The sequence below is a fragment of the Canis lupus genome, chromosome 23, assembly GCF_048164855.1.
Source record: "Canis lupus baileyi chromosome 23, mCanLup2.hap1, whole genome shotgun sequence".
NCBI classification, from domain to species: domain Eukaryota; kingdom Metazoa; phylum Chordata; class Mammalia; order Carnivora; family Canidae; genus Canis; species Canis lupus.
This window is the reverse complement of record NC_132860.1, coordinates 10,494,918-10,516,049: the sequence shown is the minus strand read 5'-3', so window position 1 is coordinate 10,516,049 and position 21,132 is coordinate 10,494,918. Positions and strand designations below refer to the sequence as shown.

At 58.3% G+C, this 21,132-nt stretch overlaps 1 protein-coding gene across 8 annotated transcripts in view; it reads left to right on the top strand.

Moving 5' to 3' along the window:
* KCNC1 (potassium voltage-gated channel subfamily C member 1) overlaps positions 1–21,132 on the top strand; it is a 43,638-nt gene that overhangs the window by 19,552 nt on the left and 2,954 nt on the right. Inside the window, exons 2-5 of one of the 8 annotated variants that reach the window (XR_012015506.1) lie at positions 12,067–13,000; positions 13,693–13,786; positions 14,170–14,251; positions 14,716–18,266. Coding sequence is in view for 4 of the 8 variants with exons in the window: in XM_072793873.1 (XP_072649974.1) it covers positions 12,067–13,000; positions 20,436–20,624 (1,123 nt within the window). In the remaining 4 variants the exon portion in view is untranslated. Of the gene's footprint in view, positions 1–12,066; positions 13,001–13,692; positions 18,267–20,435; positions 20,625–21,132 lie in introns of those variants that run through there. The other 7 variants (XR_012015504.1, XR_012015505.1, XR_012015503.1 and 4 more) reach the window with 7 other exon arrangements.

Sequence of the window (21,132 nt, the reverse complement as noted above, 5' to 3'; positions counted from 1 at the left end):
TACCAGACCTCCACCTGGAGATGCTGAGGAGTTGGACACTGAAGTCCTGAGTTCAGGAGGAGGGCTGAGCTGCAGGTAGACGTTTAGGAGTGTCCAGTGATATTTGAATAGGCCATGGTACTTAAGCCTGGAAACTAGGTGAATCGCTAAGGGGATGAACGCAGATGGAGAAGACTAAGGTTCTGGGGCACCCCAATAGTTTGAGGCAGGGAGAAGAGGTTGGCAAAGGACATCAAGAAGGAGCAGTCAGTGAAGTAGGAAGAAAATCAAGAGACTGTGGGAACCTGGGAGTGTGACAAAAAGGAGGGGGTGACCAGCTGTCTCAGATGCTGCTGATGGTCAAGGGACATGAGGACTGGGAAGTGTTCCTGTTCTTTCTGCCTAAAATGCTCTTCCTTACGACCTGTATTCCCCTAGTGTATTCTTACCCATCCTTCTAACCTCTGCACACTTGTCACTTCCTCCTGGAAACCACTATAACCCCAAGACTTGTTGTTAAAGGCCCATTAAATGCCTTGTGCTTCCCCCTCAAAGCCCTTGTCACTTCAGATAGCTACATATTTGCTTGTATGGTTATAGGATAAATGTCAGCCTCCCCTGCCAGAGGTTATGACTGTTTTTGCTCACTCTGTGCTCGGTGCCCTGCACAGACCTGGGATAAGGCATACATATTCCATTGGAGAGAGAGCAGGTGGGCAGTGACCTGTGGTCCCACTTGCACTGCATCTACCGCCCTCCCTGAGCTGTCCCTCTTGGGGCCATCTTTTTATTCCCCTCCCCCCAACACATATGTATGGATACACACATGCATACCCTGTTGGGAATCGGGACCACTAAGTCGAAGCAAAAACACAGGTGGATCCCAGGGGGCAATTTCCCATTAGATTCCTAGTGGGTATACCATGGAGCTGGGGACTCAGTTTTCTCATCTGTCTACTGGGGGCAATCAAGACTGTCCTGCTGATGGCCCAGCTATTGGAGTGTGTGTGTGTGTGTGTGTGTAATATTCATATGTGATTCAAAATGTGCAGATGTGTTGTAAAGTGTAGACAGCAATACCCAATGTCATTCTAACGGAAGACTATTGTCCTCCTCCGAGGCTACTGGGATGGATGTGAAAGAGATTTATAGATGGAAGCCCTGGAGCGTGATGGTTTTAGGGTCAGAAAGACCTGGTTTCAAATTCTGACTATCCCTTGCAAACTGTGGGTTTGGGGTTTTGGGGACATGTCTTAACCACTCTGAACCTCAATTTTCTTGTCTGCAATATGGAGGTAATGACATCTCCCTCGGGAGAAGTTTTTAAGGATGACCGAGATCATGTTTGTAACGGTGATCGTTATTACTTGATAGCAGAGCACAGTGGGCCTCGACAAAACCAAACACTCCCGCCCTCCACTGAGGTGGTTGTGGGAACCCAAAAGGGTAAAGCGTGTATGATCCATTTAGCCACACACGGTGAGTGCTTAACCAAATCAGGCTCTGAAACAGCGGAGCTGGCCCAGGAGAGGGGATGTGGTGAGGGCCAGGGAAAGCCCGGCCTGCCGGAGGGATGGCTCAGAGGTGGGTTTTGAGGCCCATCTGCAAGTGTGGGCAAGGCTGTCACAGGGAAGAGGAGCACGTGTGTCCTGTTGACCGCAGAGGGCAGAACTGGGATTGCTGGGAGAAAGGCAGGGAGGCTGACTTAAACACAGAATAAATGCATGTCTCTAGAGCTGCCCAAAGACAGGATGAGTGAGTGGCCTTGGGAGGCCCCCATCACTGGCGGTCACTGCAGAGGGGTTACTGAGCTGCCCCCACGGGAGGCCTCTCTATCCTATATAGGGTGCCTTCCTACTCCCTTCCTTATCTGGGAGCCTTGGTCACATATTTCTTATTCCAGTCTGTGGCACCAAAAGGTTTGAGGCACATGAGACGCACCTACAACAGAATCCTTAGAAATAAAGAAGAAAGGAGGGGATCCCTGGGTGGCGCAGCGGTTTGGCGCCTGCCTTTGGCCCAGGGCGCGATCCTGGAGACCCGGGATCGAATCCCACGTCGGGCTCCCGGTGCATGGAGCCTGCTTCTCCCTCTGCCTGTGTCTCTGCCTCTTTCTCTCTCACTGTGTGCCTATCATGAATAAATTAAAAACATAAATAAACCCACTGTTTAAAAACAACAACAACAACAAAATTTAAAAAAAAAAAAAAAAAAAAAAAAAAAAAAAGAAATAAAGAAGAAAGGAAAACACGGAAGTAGTATCATACATTGAAGAAAGCCACACCCCACACCCAAGTGAAAGATTTGGTTCTGAACTGAGCACCCAATGTGGCTGAGCTCCCCGGCAGTCAGAGCCAAGAGGAGCTATCTATGAGGGGCACGTGCGGCAGGGACACACGGTGAAACACAGTTCTAAGTCCTGAAATAGAACCATTTCCTACGTGGCATACTGGTATTTCCCCAGGTTGAACATGCTAATGGGTGGTCCCCTGGAGGGTCACAGGAATAGGTGGGGTGTCAACTCCCGATGGGACCTTCTGGGGCCCTGACAGTCAGCCTTCCTGGCATGGGGGACTCTTGGGGCACTCGGGGACAGCACGGCTCCACTCCCCTCGGCACGCAGGCCTGTGTGCCTCCCTGGCGCTGACTAAGGGCAAAACCAAGCCGGAGCAGCCAGGTCTGGCTCTCAGGGTGCAGCTAGGCCGACTGGCACCGTGGATACCCTGCCTGGCTGCTTATGGGGGGCCTCCGGGAGGCCTGCAGTGTGGGGCTTTGAAGCCGGGTAGGGCTGATGGTGCCACTGAGGACTCTGCAAACCTTAGACCCCTTGTCTGAAAAGTGATAATGATAGAACTTACTTCTAGATTGGCGTGAGGTTTAAATGACCCGATGCATGGAGAGCACAAGAGGTAGGGCCTCCTCAAGACCTGGAGGCTGCCATCGTCGGCCTCCACCTTATTACCAGAGTCAGGCCGGAAAGCCAGGAGCTCTGGCTCCCACCCACTCACCGTGTGCCCTTGGGTACCCTTTCCCACCCAGCCTCACTGGCTCCCAGCCCCGGCAGGGGCTCACGTGGATAACCATGTGGAAGTGGGCATGCTAAGTCACCATTACCCTGAGGAACGTCCCTCACCAGCGGGAGGCTGTAGTGTGGGGTCTTGGACACGGCTTTGCCTTGGTCTGCGGTGCTGGGAAGTGGGCCCAAGGCCATGCCCTTGGCTCTCATGAGGCTGTCATTTGCTCCTGGTCTGTTAGCAGGCAAGTGGTAGCAGGAGCAGAAAAAAATTAGGGAAAAAAAATCCCCGAAATTAAACACATTTCTCCCTTTAGCTGTTGCTGCTGTTCTTTGCAACTACCAGCCCCCAGTAATTCGGGGGGAAAATGCTGTGTTTAGATTTTTGTGGAAGGAAGCCTTGGCCCAACTCCTGGAATACCAGCGTGCAAAGGAACTGGCAGTCTTGAGGTTTCTCCCTACCCCAGAAGTCTGCCTTGGATTTGGGGAACTCCTAGTCACCTGGGCTTTTCCTCCAGAACCCCCGTAGCATCTGCCCGGGACGTGCTATTATTATTGTGATCACCCTCGCTTTAAAAATGACGGGACTGCCTTTCCCAGAGGTCACTTGCCTGCTGCAGTCATAGAGCTCGCGGGAGAGCTGGGACTCGAACTCAGGTCCGTGAAGCTAAGCACGGGGCTCTTCTCTTTCTGCCATGTGACCTGCTTCCCAGTGTCTGGCGTGGTCTCGGGCTCACGGGTTTCATTGTGCATCGAGCTGCCTGGCGCTTGGGTCTCATCTGGCCTCACGGACCCCAGATGTGAGGATGGGGCTGGCGGCATGAGGGCCATGGAGGACACAAGTTACAAGTCGATTTCTGTTCCCACCTACAACTACTGAACCCGTCTCTGGGCCTGGGGCCAAGGACTCTGCATTCGTGTCTCCACTGAGTCACTCTCCCCCGCAGCCACCATCCCCTCCATCAGGCGGGCCTCAGGTCACTCCTGGCCCCTTCGTGCCCCACCGAACTCCTCCAGGGAGGGCTTCGTACTTCCTGCCTTCCCATCTTCCCTTCCAAGGGTCTGGGTTTGGCCACCACCAAGTAAGTGCTCCTTGGTGCTAAATCCAGAAACTTCTCCCGGGGGCTGTCTCTCAGGAAGCACAGGGCCAGGGCTGGCCCTAGTTGGGCGGACTGGTCACGGTGGTGCTCAGCCAGGCCTGCATAGGAGCATGCACCCAGCCTCACGCATGCCACACGGGCGGCTCTCTGAGGCCTGTGGTGCTGTTCTGAGATGTGGGGGCGTGTCCACCTCAGTTTCCCAACTTTGTGGTTCCTGTGTCATGACTGAAAGGTTCTTCATTTTTCTACGTCTGAGATGCTCTGATCCTTAGCACTCGGTTGTGATGGGTCCAGGGCAGGAGGGCCCACGAGGGCCAGAGGAGGAGGATGTATGTGGGGACTGTGGCGATGTCTTTGAACACCTCCTTCTTGCTTTCTGTATAATTTTATTTCTTCATCACAACACCCTCCTTGGGGGGCAGGGAATGTCCTCCTACCCCCTCCTATCCAAGAATGAAGGTTCAGAAAGGGGCAGTGTCTTGTCCAAGGTCACCAGCCAAGCCAGGCCTCAAACTCAGGTTGATCCTGACTTCAAGATCCTGTCCTTTCTGCTCCGGCCACTGCCTCTTTTCAAGCTGGGGTCTGGGAGGCAGGCAGGGCTGGAGAGCAGAGAGGCCTGGGCAGGGCGTTTCAGGCAAAGGCTCGGAGGCCGTGATGATGAAAGCTCCAGGCTGCAGCCCAGCACTGACACTCTCATTTCCGCTCTACCTTGAGAGCTCTGTGACCTTGGGCAGATCCTTTCCCTTTTAGCCCAGGCCCCCTTGAGGGCCTCCTCTTCCCTGGTGTTCCGGGGAACACGTTCCACACGTCCAAGGTACCCTCGATCTAAGACATGACATGAGTTAAATAATAGCACACTTGGGGATGTGCTAACGCATACTATTTTAAGGATGTGTACATTTTATGACATATTTTCATCTCCAAAATGTGAAAAACTGTGCATCCTGAAATGAAAGCACCACAGGAACCTCTGTCACCTCAGGTTGCCAGCCTAGCTGTCGGGGCAGCCCTTTCTAGGTATGGCCTAGGTCTAGGGTCATGAGTGAATTCAGTGAAGGGTGGCTCCGGAAGTCTGGAGGCCTGGTCACTGCCAGGCTGGGTTAGGGCTGAGAGGGTCGGTGCGGCAGGATGAGGGGGTTCTGATCTGAACACAGCCCTGGCCCCCTGTGGCCCTCCTGGGCTGGCTCAGTGGCCTCTTCCCTATGTTTGCGCTTTCTCTCCTCTCTGTCTCAGAGACAGTTCCAGAGAAAGGAGCACACCCCCCAGGCTAGTGTGTGAATGACCGTCTCTGCATTGGGAAAGGATCATGGCCCTGGGCTGGGTCTCATGTCCGGAGCGCCTCGCCAGACCCTGATTCCCTCCTACATGCCCCGTCGCACACTGTCCCGTACGTGTCCTTACCCACAAACACATACACATCACACCCCATACGTGTCCTTATGCACATACAAGCACACACCACACCTCATGTGTGTCCTGATGCACACATACCCACTTGTGCACACGCACACACTTCTATCACCTGTACGAACCACATACACTATACACGATGGTCATTTACACGAGCCTTTCGCACACGTGTGGAATCAGGTCGCATAAACCGGTGACACATCTTCACCGTGTATACATCTACTCGCATTTACACAGCCTCTCCCCTCCCCTGAGAATTCTCCCGCAAACAGGTGCCCACTCGCCCCCGTAATGTTCCCTGCACAAACTCTCACACACTTCCACTCACACCCTCCATGTTGCATCACGGGGAGCTCTCCCACCCCCTGCTCCCTGAGCTGGGTGCCGAGGGAGGAGGACCCGGATGCCGGGACGGACTGCTCAGGGCCCCCCCATTTACTGATGGATCACAAAGGGACTGGACCCCAAAGAGCGCCCTCCCCAGTCACCCCCTTGCAGCCCTCGGCCGGCCCAGCACCCTGCGGGCCTGCCCAGCCCGAGGAAGTCCAGACGAGGGTAATTCAGTTTCCAAACTCCACTCGACTGACAATTTATTTAGGCCAATTGGCCATCCCGCCTGCTCTGCATCACTGACTCCGCACGGATTAACTCAAACGCTGTATACCCCGCTGGGCGGATTTAATTAGGCGAAAAACCCGACCTGAAGCCTCCGGGGGCTCGGGGCCTGGACAGCAGCCAGGGCTCCTGTGATCAGCCCCACCGCCTGCAGCCCTGCTGGTCTTGGAATCCTCGGGAAGGACCAGGTCCACCCCGCAGTGTCCCAGTGATGAACGTGAGGCCCAGAGCAGGTGACCTGCCAAGGTCACACAGCGCGAGAGCGCCAGGCCAGGATGGTGGTCCCCGCCCCACGTTACAACCATCGCCTGCTTCCGGAACGCCAGACTGCCTGCAAGAACGCGGATCCCCCGCCGCGAACCCCTGAACAATTCTGAAAGGCGAGCACGATTTTCGACAGATGACTGTGGCATACATAATTTATAAGTGAAAGTCATAGCGCATATTGGTCATTTTAATAGATAGTAAATTGCTCTTCTGATTTATGGTTTCAGGGGTGGGGTTACAATAAAAATAACTTGGTGATTTATAAAACATCTTCTTAAGTCAACAGATCTTTAGTAGGTTTGTCTGACTTTACAGCCAACAGCCTCACCACCCTGGTTACCATAGAAATGGGATGCCTCGTTCTGTTGCCATGACTACCACTTTCTAGAACACAATTGGTGGGTCTTTCACAGTTTGTGATTTGGTTCTGGGCAGGGGGGGCGGGGGGAGCCAGGACTACCAGCTTGGGTTTATGCTGCATTATCAGGCGATCTTGCCTGTGTTGTCTCGAAATTTCCCTGGGTGGCCTCTGAGGTGACCAGGCTAGGTGACAGCTGTCCCTGGGCCGCCAAGCAAAACTCCCTTTGTGCCCCCTTTTCTCCTCAACAAGCAAACCAGCGGCCCAGGAGACAGCCCAGGCCTTACACTGGCCTTCCTGCGGCCTAGATCCTGGGTGTGGGGGGCGAGGCTGCTGCGGGTGGGCTGGGGAAGGAGACAAGGCCCGGTGGGGCAGGGTCGGGGTGGGGGCCCGAAGTCAGGAAGCGGGTGGCTGAGGGGCAGGTGGAGGGGCTGGAGGTCCAGGCGCTGGCACGGGAGGCAGCTGAGGCCCTCGGGGAAGGCTGAGGAGGCGGAGGCGAGGGGCTGGAGCTGCTGTCCTGTGGGAGAGACAGACGCTGAGTCAGCCCCACCTTGGGGTGGGGGGAGATGGGCAGAAGAGGGCCCAGCTGGGCGCCAGTGCCTGGGTGCCGTGGTGCGGGTAGTGAGCGTGCTGGGTGGTGACGGCCGCCGCATCACCTGCGGGCTCCGAGTGTGGGTGCCCGAGTGCCGTGGGGCTGCGGGGTGTGCACCGGGGACCACGGCCCGTGTCATCTGTGCACGGTGGTCGGGACACCAGGCTGTGGTCTGTGTGGCTACACGGACAGCGTGTGCATGAGGTAAGGGCCGAGGTGTTGTACCCGGGTAGTCGTGGGTCTGTGGTCTCCGGGGGGCCAGGCATCGGCAGGCGGCAGCTCACGTGGGCTGCAGCCCCTCCAGTCCAGGGCTGTAGCCCAGAAACAGTTCAGGCGGGGCTGGGCTCCAGCCTGTGGGGTCAGGCACCCTAGTTCTCTCCCTCCCGGGGGCGGGGTGGGCATACCCTGCTCTCAGGGAGTCTGAGCTGTGGGTGCCAAGCTCCGAGACGGAGGCATCCAGACAGTCGGGGCCAGTTACCCAGTGTCTTTGGCAAGTCTGCAGGCAGAAGGAGTTTAGGTTCTAGAGCTAGATGCACTTGGAGTCCCAGCCACAGCGTCCTCACGAGCTCTGAAGCCTTGGTGCAGTCCCTGACCTCCCTGTCCCTGGGTGTCCTTTTTGGCACAACGGGGTAGGACCACCTGTCTCACTAGGTCAGTGAGAGGACTGAAGGCGCAGAGTGGGACCTTAGCTCTGGTAGCTTCCTCCTCTGTCCTTCCAGTGTCAGCTTCTGTGATGGTGGACGGGAGGGAGCTGGGGTTCGGCTGGATGTGAGCTCTTGCTTTGGGTGCGTGCTCTGGCTGGCCTGCTGGTCCCTGGGCATAGGAGAGTGTGGCAGTCTGAGCACCCCAGGGGCGCCTGCCTCCGCAGCCCTCCTCAGCCCTCCTCAGCCCTCCCAAGGGCCCACTTGGGCCTGGGTGTTGCCGGGGCCCTGCCTGTGCCTGCCTGCAGCAGGGGCCATGAAGGCAGGCGCCCAGGAAGCCTGGGCAGGGCAGCAGGCCTGGTTCCTACCTCCCTTGCTTCCTCCTGGGAAAGGAGTCCTGGCACTTGGCTCTGGGCTGGGCTGCCACCACCCCAACGCCGCCACCTCCCTGGGTGCCGGGGCCCGGAGCAGTAGGCATCCACACAGGATGTCCATTGATTGCTGAGAAGCAATATTTTTTTCTACCCTAATTTTATCAGCCCCTCCCTCTTCCAGGGCCTCAGTTTTCCCATCGGGACTATTCCTGTGAGAGGGTCAAGCGGGATGAGAGCTCTGCGGGCCTGTGGGGGCACCTGGGACGTGAGTGCCGTGTTGGGCTGTTTCTGTGAGCCTCCCCACGCACTAATGAGCCAGGGTTGGAGACAGGTGTGCTGCCTCCCTGGAGGTGAATTTAGAGACTCCTTGGGGAGGGTCCCTTCATTTGCTGCCTCGTTAGGGCCTCAGCTCCAGGAGGAGCCTCACCTGGAGAAGGGGCCCCAGGAGTAGAGCTACTTAGTGGGGCACTCAAGGATGAATGGATTTTTCCAGAGGTACAAAGACGTGGAGGTGGGGGAGACACGGAGAAGGTCAGAAGTAGCAGAGGGTTGCGGGTGGCAAGAACGTTGGGTGTGTGTAGGGAGAGAGCCCTGGGAGGTCAGTGAGGCCAGGTGCAGAGAGTTTCCTGTGTCAGGGCTTTTCTCTGTGCGCAGCATGCTCAGAGGTGCCATCGGGTTGCTCCCTCTGGTAGCTGTGGGACGGCGGCTGAGACTCTGAGCCTAAACCTGCTTAGCTTTGATGGCAGTGGTGCTATTGAGACGGGGTCACATGTAAGCAGAGGGGACAGAGGAGGATAGATGGGAGAGGCCTTAGGAAAGGGATGCCATGGCTGGTGGGGCAGTGAGGAGGGGAGGTGCCTCATGCTTCTGCCCCTGGCCAGGAATGGGGGGCCCAGCGATGCAGTGGGCCCTGCCTCTCAGCGTTTCTCGGACACGCATGGGGTACATATTCTTCTCCTCTCTCACAAAGGGGCATGACCTGCCCTTTGGGATCTGGTGAATGTCAGACTCTAAGACGGGGAGACCCCCAGAGGAAATCTGCAGGCAAATACCCAGCATTTGGGAATGTGTCTTTAGCTCCAGGGGCTTCGGCAACTCTGGTGATGAAAGGAGCTCTGGAGCTAGATGAACTGTGGTCAGAGGTAGTGGCCTCTTGGAGTTGCTTCCACTTTGCTTTCCTGGTCCACTTCCATGGTGACCCAGCTGTGCACTCTCTGGACCCTTAGAGAGCTGTTTCTGGAGTGGGAAGCCCTGGCTTAGTCCCTACCCTGCCCGAGCTTGTCCAAACCCCACCTACTTCAAGACAGGGCTGAGGGAGCTTATCTTTTCAGTTCATTGCATTGTACTTGTCTTCATGTGTGTCCTTTACCCTCAGCTGGGCAGGGAGCTCCCCAAGGCTGAGGTTTATTCCACTCTGCTGGCCATAACCTAGCGCCTGGTAAAGAGTGGAAGGAAGAAAGGGTGGATGGAAGGATGGATGGCTGGATGGCCGGATGGTTGGAGGGGGGCTGGATGGCTGGATGGCTGGATGGGTGGCTGGATGGCTGGATGGCTGGATGAGCAGGCAGGTGGAAGGAAGGAAGGGAAGGAAAGGAGGGAGGGAGGAGGGAAAGGAGGAAGGATAGATGAGTGACAGGAGAGATCGATCAGTGGATGGAAGGAAGGACGCACAAGGATCATACTTGATAGTAGTCTAGGATAACATTTTTAAAAATTGTGCAATGCTCTACAACCAGCAGGACTCAGAGCATACCATGATGCATGGCTCAGGGAAACGGCTTCCTGTTTGGGGGCCTGAGGCTTCCCGTCTTGGACCAGAGAATGTCTACAGACTTCTCTTACTCTGACATTCTGAAATGCAGTCTTTGTCCCTTCCCCTTCCTTTGCCCCTTCCTCCAACCCAGAGAGTTCCTTGAAAGGTCCACATAGTTCTTGGTTTCTAGATCCATGCCGGGTTAGGTGCCAGGTCCCGTGGCTGTGGTCAACCCAGACAGGGCTGTTCCTGGACTTCCCGTGCTGCCTCCCCACCCCCGCCACCTACTATGACCACAAGGTGGGGAGGTGCATCTGTGCAGACTACAGAGTTGCTAGAAGCAGCGTGGCTGCCTCTTGTCGTGGGCACAGGGCGGGGCCTTGGCACTTCTTGAAGATCTGTGAGGGCAACTCTGGAGAACACAGGTGCCACCCACTCCAGACTGTAGCCCGGGGCTTCTTCCAGAAGGTGTCCTTGCTCCGGACATTGTCTTGTGCAGCCTGGGAGAAAGGACCCCAGAGGGGAAGGGAACTGTGGGAACATGCAGGCGGGGATGCCCAGCTGGGCTCCTGGAGGAGAACCAACTGGCGGGGCTTCTCCAGAGCTCCGGGGGACCCAGCTGGAGGCTGTAAGGAGAGGCCTTGCCTGGAATTCAGTCTGAGCTGATAGCGCTGGATTCTCTTTGCTCAGGTATCCATGTCTGCGGGGGGCCAGAGAAGCCCAGGGTCATCAGATGAGGCCACCAAAGCAAAGCAAAGGAGCTCCTGAACCTTTCTCCAGGGGCTCAGGGCCAGAGCAGGTGGTTCTGGACAGGCTGGGTCATCCCAGCCATTTCTTTCTCACTGGTAGGGTCTGAGAGGAGGAGGCACCCATATATGTTTGGAAAGCCCCAGCACCCAGCAACTCCCTCCTCCGCCCCACCCACTCCCCTACCCTGGGGCTGGCAGGCAGCAGGAGAGAAGCAGACCCTGTGGTGTATGCGGCCTTTGAGGACCCCTGGTCCAACTCTCCTGCTGCTTGAACCCGCAGCACAGTTTTGCTGCCGAATGACCATGTAGCCTCTATCTCAGCACTTCCAGGCACGGGGAACTCACGTCCAAGCTGGTGGTGGAAGTTCCTAGGAGGACGGAGAGATGGAGTGTAAAAACCGTCTAAGGCCGTGGGGCAGATATCTATCTTTTGCAGTTCTAGATTCAAGAGCACCCTAAAGAGCCCCCATCAATGAGGTATACATTCCTGAAAAGAAAGGCTAATGGACTGCGGTAGGAAGGAGGAGGCCTGGGCCATGTGGCCTGGGAGGGGCCAGATTCCACCATCACTGCCCCTTCTCATTCCTTTGCCACCTTCAGCCCCAACAGGCTAGTGCAGTTTTATGCTCAGGGTGGGCTACGTGCTTTGCGAAATCCTCCCCCCACACACCCACCAAACCACAGCGGCTTAACACAGTAGTAGTTGGTTTTCCACTCAGGTATTTAGTGGACATCTTCCTTTACAGGGACCGAGGCTATGTCCTGGTGGGCGCCCTGGGCCCTAGGGCGTCAGCATGTAACTGGCAGCTGGGGGAGGAAAGGGCTTGGAAGACTGAGTAGAGCGGTTCTAAGAGCCAGGCCTGTCACCAGCGCACACCCCTTTCATGCCCTGTCCACTGGCCGTGAACTCAGTCACGGGACCCCAGCTAACCCCAAGGAAGCCTGCAAATGGAGTCGAGCAGCACGTTCAGTAGGAAAGGAGAGGCATTTGTGAAAATAAAGCAATCTCTGCCACAACTTCTCACCTCCCTGAGCCTCTTAGTCAGTGCTCTGAGGACGGAAAGGTGGCCTGTCCGTTTGGCCCAGGTTGGAGGGGACGCTGAGCAGGCATCTTCCCCTGGCCTGGCCTCTGACCAGACCCAACGCAAAGGTACCCTGGGTTTCTTTGCACTGGGTGGGAGGGCCTCCCTCTGACACTGTGTTTCTCCTCCGCAGTATGTGGCCTTTGCCTCCCTCTTCTTCATCCTGGTCTCCATCACCACCTTCTGCCTGGAGACCCACGAGCGCTTCAACCCTATTGTGAACAAGACCGAGATCGAGAACGTTCGGAATGGCACGCAAGTGCGCTACTACCGGGAAGCGGAGACGGAGGCCTTCCTCACCTACATCGAGGGCGTCTGCGTGGTCTGGTTTACCTTCGAGTTTCTCATGCGTGTCGTCTTCTGCCCCAACAAGGTAGAGTTCATCAAGAACTCGCTCAACATCATTGACTTTGTGGCCATCCTCCCCTTCTACCTGGAGGTGGGCCTAAGCGGGCTGTCCTCTAAGGCTGCCAAGGACGTCCTGGGCTTCCTGCGCGTCGTCCGCTTTGTGCGCATCCTGCGCATCTTCAAGCTGACCCGCCACTTCGTGGGCCTGCGGGTTCTGGGCCACACCCTCCGTGCCAGCACCAATGAGTTCTTGCTGCTTATCATCTTCCTGGCCCTGGGCGTCCTGATCTTCGCAACCATGATCTACTATGCCGAGAGGATAGGGGCCCAGCCCAATGACCCCAGCGCCAGTGAGCACACCCACTTTAAGAACATCCCCATTGGCTTCTGGTGGGCCGTGGTCACCATGACGACGCTGGGCTACGGAGACATGTACCCGCAGACGTGGTCCGGCATGCTGGTGGGAGCACTGTGTGCGCTGGCGGGCGTGCTGACCATCGCCATGCCTGTGCCCGTCATCGTGAACAATTTTGGGATGTATTACTCCTTAGCCATGGCTAAGCAGAAACTACCAAAGAAAAAAAAGAAGCATATTCCACGGCCACCGCAGCTGGGATCTCCCAATTATTGTAAATCTGTCGTAAACTCTCCACACCACAGTACTCAGAGTGACACATGCCCGCTGGCCCAGGAAGAAATTTTAGAAATTAACAGAGCAGGTAGGAAACCTCTTAGAGGCATGTCGATCTGACCTTTCACCTCCGCCCCCTGTAGCGATGATTCCTGATTCAGTCAGACTGCTTCCTTAGTTCCGTGGGCAACCCCGGACCCCGCACTCAGTCTCGAGGTGTGGAGCCTGGGGGCCCAGGGAGATGCTGGGCAGCCAAATTCACAAGGCGAGAGCCTGCTGGAGGAACCTCACTGGTGGCCCTGGGTAAGGAGGTTGGCGCGCTGGTCTCGTGAGGTTCTGAAGAGACGACATGGCCCGCGAGGTTGCTGAGGACTCTCTTAGCAGGAGCCCAGGGGGCTGCTGCTCGGTGGGCAGGAGGCAAGCGTGAGTCTCTGACTCAGGCCACTGTCCCAGTGTCGGGGCAGGGCAGGGGTGGGTGTGATTCGGAAATGCCAGACAGCTTCTGATGTGGTCTTTACTCGGCTCCCTTCAGGCTGTGCGGGCAGCACAGTTGGTGCACGGGATCTGGCAGGAGGGTCCCTGCGAAGGCAGTAGCAAGGATTCTCACCCCCAACAGAGCCTGTCTCCATAGCTGAGTAGAACTCCTGCTCTGATTCCGGCTGCCTAGCTCCAGGTGCGTCCTAGGAGACGCCTGTAGCCCTCCGTAACAAGCTTACTTACCCCATAGCATGCCGAACCAACTCATCTACCACCACTCTAGAGTTTAGCATTTATCTTTAGGAACCTGTTGGAGCGACTCTAGCTTTCACGTTGTCTGTTTGGGTTGACGGTCGAGTGGGAGTTTCCGGTGGCCTTCTTCTGATGGAAGCGGCTGGTGAGCAAAGGACTAGAGGGGGGCCACCACCCCGGGCAGCTTAGACGAAAGCACTACAGACCAGCAACCACCTCCCACCGAGGGTTCTCCCCATTTCCGGCAGTAGGTACTGCAGCAGCAATACGTGACATCCAGACCAGTGTACAGCCACATTCCCGTGAATTCAGTGGGGGGCCAGGGGGGAGGGGGGCCACGAAACAATACTAGTCACCGTGGGATATATTCTCATATTCCATGGCTAGTGGTTTGTTATGGGACTATCTCAGTTTTATGAGAACCTGCACATAGCACATAAAGTTGATCACGGGGCTCTGGTCCGAAGATATAAAGCCCATAGTCTACCTCTACCCATGGAATACCATCGACTTATTCTGTGGACACAGGGATTTCAAGGAAATGAATGACCCAGAGAAGAATGACAGCACTGAGCTAAGAAGTGCCGGGGTGAGGGAGGCTGAGTGAGTGGTAGGTAGCATTTAGTCTATGAAGGACGTCCCCGTGCCCAGGTCTGGCAGGAGGCTAGCTCAGCCCTGGATGAGCAAGTTTCCCCCGGTTTGGGTGGCCTCACCCAGCGGATGATTGATTCTTCCCCGCTAATGCGCCCACCACCCTGTCCTGCCCCCGATCTGGCTTCATTCCACACCTGTGCTGCCCAGCGCAGTATCCCCAAGACCCGCCTCTCTGCCCGTGGGGGCTCTCCTGCCCGTTCATCTGGTCCCATGCCCCTCCCCGCTTCCTGGATTCCTGTAGGCACTCAAGAGGAATGTGGTCAGGGTCCTGGGCTGGACCAGGGGGTGGGCGAGGGTCTCCGAGGCTAAAACAGGGGGCCTGAGGTAGGGCCGGGCCCCCGGGCTGAGGCATGGCTCCCATCGGCAGGTGAGGCACGGGCTAGTGGAGAGCTCCTACCCCACCTCTCTGCTTTGGATTAGGTGGACGTGTGACCTCAGGAGCCACCATGACGGCAAGAGGAGTTCCTGGGGCTCTGGGGAGGGTCTGGGCTGGCTCAGCCCCCACTTCCACTCCAGGCCCCAGCAGGAAGAGCTCAGAGTTGGGTGACATCACCGTGACACTACTTGGCCCTCCTGTCACATGCCCTGCAACACTCGATCTGTCAGTGCCCCAAGCTTGGGTGCCCAGGCCAGCCTACCAAGGATCCCCAGTTCACTCCAGTCAGGCACAAACTCCTCTGTACTCCTAGAAAATGCCAGTATTCCCCATGTGCTGAGGGCATGCACACGCACACGCAAGCTCAGACACGCACACATGCACGCACATGTGTGCCAAGTGCAGGCGTGTGTGTTCGGGCATGCACGCCAGCTAGTCCCAGAGACAAAGCCCTCTTCCCATGCTGCAGCAGACCTGTGAAGCCCTTCCACTCCTGGTGGATCCCCTGGGCCCCCCAGCCCTGGCTGCCCTGGCCCCAGAGAGCTCTGGCTCGTGCAGTCTCTGGCTGAGGAGGGATTTGGGGCCTCCCAAGCTGGCCCTCAGGAGCCCAGATGCCCAGACCTTCCTGCCTTTCTCTCCCCCCACTACAGTCTGCCCTCCCTCCCTCCCCAAATACTCACTTGCCCTGGAGGTGCTGTCGTGCTGTCCAGACCTTGGCTCCCAGACCCCTCTGAGCCTCATCCCTAACCCAAACGCTCCTGCTTCCAAAAGCTGGTATGTGAAACCCAGATGATCTATCACCAAGGTGCATGGTCCTAAAGGGACCTCCATCTCTGCATCACTGAGTCCCTTCCCATTTGCTTCCTCTTCTGCTTGCAGCTACATACCTAGATGGGAGTGGGGGTGTCTATGAGTGAATGGGGTGGGGAGGCCAGAGGTGAGGAAGGCAAATGTGGGTGGAGACCTGACCCTACAAGAATTGAGAGAGGTAAGACACGACCCCACAAGGCCTTTCCAGCCTCGCTCCACCCCCAAGGACAGTCAGGTGGCCTCGGTGAAATCTGGGTTTCCTAATTCCACATTTAGAATCTGGTTTAAGGCCACATGCAGCCTGCTGGGCTCTGGGACACCCCCTACCCCTCACCCCCCCACCAAGGGCCAGACTCCTAGGACTCAAGCAAAGCCTCCTGGGCACATCAACAGCACCTTCCCTCACCTCCACCTCTTGGTCTGTCCTGAAGCTTCAGGTCTGTGTGTCTGTGAGGGACGATCTGGTCTCTTCCTCTGTACCATGGCTGGCATGGCCTCAGGGTTTTGGGGATTTGTCCTGTGGGGGGTCATAGAGCCTCATGGGGGGATGCCAGGAGGGCACCTCACATAGTCAGGGACTGCCTGGGGCCAATGGCTCAGAAGCTGCTCATCTCCCCAGAAGGGTCTCCTCCCCCTCTGTAGTCGGGCTCCTAGACCACCTGCCTTGGACAGCTCGGAGCGCTCCCTCTGTCCTGCCATGTCCATTCACGTGTGTGTCTTGTCCATCTCCGCTCCTGTGACATGGGTTGGTCCTCTGTGGCGCTGCGTACGGGGCTCCCACTGTAGGTGAGCGGGGTACTGGCACGGGGGTGGGTTGGTGGCCACACCTACTTTTTGCCCACTGGCAGGTAGGACAGCATGAAGCCCCAGAGAAACTCCCACCTGGGCTCCCCAGGAGCTACCACTGCAGCCTCTGGTCCTCTTGGAAGGGGGCTTCTCCCTGAGCAGCTGCGTTGGCAGGGCCCCCGGCCCTGGCCTTCCACTGTCCTCCGCTGGGCTGCAGGGGGTGCTGGGAGTGGCGGTACTCCATGGGGCGGGAGGGTGACAGGATCGGGGAGGGGTGACCAGACAGGGTGCGGGCAGGGGCCCTGCACATGGGGCCGACCGAGTTTTTGCTCGGGTTCGAGGGCCAGGGTGGGCAGCTGGGGTCCGGAGTGGGGTCCTCGTGGCCCCCAGGCGGGCCAAGGGGGAAATAGTAGAGAAATGAGCCCACTCTGGGGGCCAGGCATGGGTGTTCTTTTCTGTGTTGTTCACATTTTCTCTCTTTCTCTCTCTCTCCACTAATCATGTTTCTCTCTCTCTCTCTTTCTCTCTCTCTCCTCGTTTTGTTGCATGACTTGTGCCAGTTCTCGTGATTATACTCTGCTCGTGTCTCTCACAGACTGTCCCCAGTTAGCCTGGGACTTTTTCCCTGGGCCCCCAGCTGGGCAGACCCCTGGGGGCTAAACCCAAGGCAATGCCCAGCACCCCCCACCCTGCCCCAGCCTGGCGTGCGCCCCCCCCGGCGCCCGTTGCTGGTGTGAACAGTAAGTACCTTGGCGGTGCCCGGAGAGCAGGGCAGAGACGCCAGCCGTGCTGGCCGAGGGCCCACACACCGGGTTCTCCTTGCTCCAAAGTTTAAAAAAAAATGACCCTCTTGCAGATGCTCATCTCTCTCAGCCCATTTCAAAGCCTGGAAACCATCTCCGTGAGACGCTGCCCATGCTGTCATTTCATCATTGCAGGCCGGCGGGGCTGGGGGGCCGAGGGCCCGGGCCAGGGCGGGCAGGGCTCCCGGCCTTCGGGGGAGCAGGTGGGAACCAGGGCTCCCGGTGGCCTTCTCCTCCGAAGGACAGGGCGGGGGCGGGCGGGGGGAGGCTTGGCTGCGCTGGCACCTCCGGCCTCTTTCACGGGTTCCCCGGGTTCAGAGAGTCGGGCCCTCGTTGGTTTCTCTCCTTTCCAGCCGCCCCTCTGGAGTTGGGGAGGGAGAACCCGGACGAACCCAACCCGCAGATAAACCCGCTGCCCAGCCCAGCACCCAGCCCTAGCTTCCCGCGAAGGCCACCACCATTGAGAGAAGCAGCAGGCCCCAGGGGGGTCCTGGAGGCTTTCCAGGGAGACGCGGGTGCCCAGCTCGCACGCACCCGGGAGGCCCGACGGCTGCCCCTGCCCCCGGCCCCCGCGGGCAGACCAGCCCAACTTGGGGCCCTGGAAGGCCGAGGCAGCCGGACTCTCCGGGGGGCACGCGCGGAGGGGCGGGGGCTCAGAGCCGGAGGCCGGGTCGCCACCCACCTCTGACCCACCCCGGCCGGGCTACCGGCTAGAGGTACCTCCCGGACGGACAGACAGACGGTGGCCAACAGGGAGGCAGCACGCCCGCACCTCACCCACTCTCCCCTCCCTGGTGCCCCTTCCCTTCTGTCCCCCTGCGCCCGCCCTGCCCCGGGAGGGGACACAGGGCCCAGCCAGAGTGGGAGGCAGGCCGGGGCGTGTCCGCGCGCACACGTGTGTGCCCACAGACACGCCCCAAGCGCCAGGCAGCTCCCAGACCCCAGAGAGGCCCCAGTCACGTGGTGTCAGAGTTACCTTGGTAACTGGCCTTTCTGGTTCAGAATAAATCGGGGAGCGAAGCCCCTGGGATTTGTTAAGAAACGCACTGTACGTGAAATGCTTTGCCATCTTGTACGACAGACCTTTTTTTTTAAAGTTCCAAAATTATGATGGGATTTTTTTTCTTCTTTTTCTTTTCCTTTTTTTTTTTTTTTTTTTTGGATTTGCTTTACGAATAAACCTGATTGGTCCATTTCTCTTTTGACTGACTGCCTCTTTGTAGTGACATGATGTGTACACGGGCCGTGATCCCACCCACGGGCACGCTGAGTGTGTGCACGTGGAGGAGGATCACTTGTGCGTGTAGTTACATGATGTGAACAAGGTCATGGAGGAGGGTCCACTCTTTAGCCTTTCAGAGAGCCTCCCCTCGTGTTCACACCCACGTTGGTGTCGCCTTCCCAGGAGGCTCTCACCCCAGATGAAAGCTTTGAGGAAGCCCCGGTGCCCACCGTGGGGACTGAGTTGCTCCGCCCTGGCCTGGAAGATTCTGCTTTGAGGGCAGAGAGCAGGGGGCAGGCTCAATCCCCAGGAGTGATGGGCGGGAGCCGAGGCCAGACAGGGCTACCTGTGCCAGCTCCAGAGGCTTCCACGGCTCTGCCCCTGGACTTGGGAGAGGGAGCGCTCCTTGCTCTGGCCAGGCCTTGCCCCCCACCACGTGTGTCCTCAGACCTCCCCCCAGGCTCCTTCTCAGGCTGTCACAGAGGCCAAGATTCCTCTTTCCCTGCCCGAGTCCATCCGCCACTGTTGTCTTTACACGTCCATTTGCTCTGCTTTGCCGGGACGCTGCTGTGAGGAGCGGAGGAAGGGAGGCCCTCCCACGTCACGGCCCGCTCTCACCGCTCATGCATACATCCCTCCTGTGCCTGTGCCAGCTGACCAGGCCCGCTGCGGGCGGAGAGGGGCGGTAGATGCCGGCGTGATCCGAGTGGGGTCAGGGCCGACTGAGGGACTAGCTTAAGTCTGCGTGGGGGGTGGAGCAGGTAGGGCGGTTGACCTGGGTCTGTGTGGGGACAGAGGAGGCCGTGTGGCCAGGCCTGGTCTGCATGTGGGCCTGTGGGCATACGGAGTGGCCTGGGCAAGCCTGTGGGGACAGAGGAGGCCGCGTGGCCAGGAGTAGTCTGGTTGGGGGGTGGGTATGCAGAGTGACCTGGGTGAGCCTATGAGGACAGAAAAGACTGCATGGCCAGCCCTAGTCTGTATGGGGATGGGGCAGAGAGCGACCAAGGTGAATCTGGGGACAGAGGAGGCCGTGTGGCCAGGCTTGGTCTGCATGTGGGCCTGTGGGCATACAGAGTGACCCAGGCGAGCCTGTGGGGACAGAGGAGGCCATGTGGCCAGGAGTAGTCTGGATGGGGGGTGGGTATGCGGAGTGACCTGGGTGAGCCTATGGGGACAGAAGAGACTGCATGGCCAGCCCTAGTCTGTATGGGGGTCGGGGCAGAGAGCGACTCAGGTGAATGTGGGGACAGAGGAGGCCGTGTGGCCAGGTCTGGTCTGCATGTGGGCCTGTGGGAGTACGGAGTGGCCTGGGCGAGCCTGTGGGGACAGAGGAGGCCATGTGGCCAGGAGTAGTCTGGATGGGGGGTGGGTATGCGGAGTGAACTGGGTGAGCCTATGGGGATAGAAGAGACTGCATGGCCAGCCCTAGTCTGTATGGGGGTCGGGGCAGAGAGCGACCCAGGTGAATCTGGGGACAGAGGAGGCCGTGTGGCCAGGCCTGGTGTGTACGGGGGTAAGGCATGCCGAGGAACCAGGTTGAATCCAAACAGTGGGGGCAGGACGAGCGATGACATAGGGTATGTGTGGACAGCAGCGCGATGCGGGTGGTGAGGCGGATGGCAGTGGGGGAGGGGAGGCGACAGATGGGGTCTCAGTGGGCTGGGGAGCCTTGAGGAGCTAGCTAGGTGCGATCGGCAGCAGCCAGGCTCTGGTCAGCAGCAGAGAGCCGTCTGAAGAGGCCCCCTCTGTGGACTGGAGTTTTCCCGCGTGTCTGTCTGTCCTCTCCCCGAGCTCTGTGTCTGCCCCCCTACCCATGACCGCATCCACACCATCCTGTCTCATCGGCCCCGCCTGGGCCCTGGGCCCTGGGCCCAGCCCCCAGCACCACGCTTGCTGGCCCCATCACCAACTCATCTTTTTGCAAACTTTGAGCAAACCCAGGAGCCCCTCCGTCCCGCACGGTGGGCAGCCCGCAGGCTGCCTCAGTGAGCCGGGGACCGCAGCCTCGGCCTCCCCCTCGGCCCGCTCGCTCTTCTGTCCTCAGGGACAGGCCGCCCTCTGCCAATGCCCCGCCTCTGGCTTGTCCCCCTCCCCCACTAAACGGTTTTCAGTGTCTCAATAGCTTCTGCTTATATGTTTGAAGATTCCAAACTGAATGGGGAGGTGGCGAAGGCCGCGCTGGCGAACGAAGACTGCCCCCACATAGACCAGGCCCTCACTCCTGATGAGGGCCTGCCCTTTACTCGCTCGGGCACCCGCGAGAGATACGGACCCTGCTTCCTCTTATCAACCGGGGAGTACGCGTGCCCGCCTGGTGGAGGAATGAGAAAGGGTATGTAGGGGAGGCGGGGGCACTCTGCATCAGCTGGGCCGCCTCGCGCTCCTGCAGGTGGGCGGGCGGGGTGGCAGGGAGGGGTGCTGAGGGGCAGGCAGGCACGCTGGGGGGGCGAGGAGCGGAAGGAGCCCCCCACCCCCCCAGGCTTGGCCTCCAGAGGTCTGAGTCCCTTTCTCCCAAGTGGGATGTCAGGCTGGCAGAGAGAACTGGAGGTCCCGGCAGCGGTGGGTTGGAACTGAGCGGAGGGGCAGGAAGGACCCCGGGATAGGCCGGGTGACTACAGGGTGGTGACCCTCAGGCAGGGGGCTACCCGGGGATGTGAGAGGAGAAGTGACTCCTCCAGGCTGCTCTGGCAGGTGGCCGGTGAGACCAAGAAGGCAAGGTGATCGCCCCTGTCCCTTGGTTGAGGACACCCAACGGCGTGGGCCTGGCCTGGCCAGTACCCTGTGGGCTTAGCCACCCAAGATCCATGTTCGGAAAGAGCACCCTTTAAAGAGAATCTGTA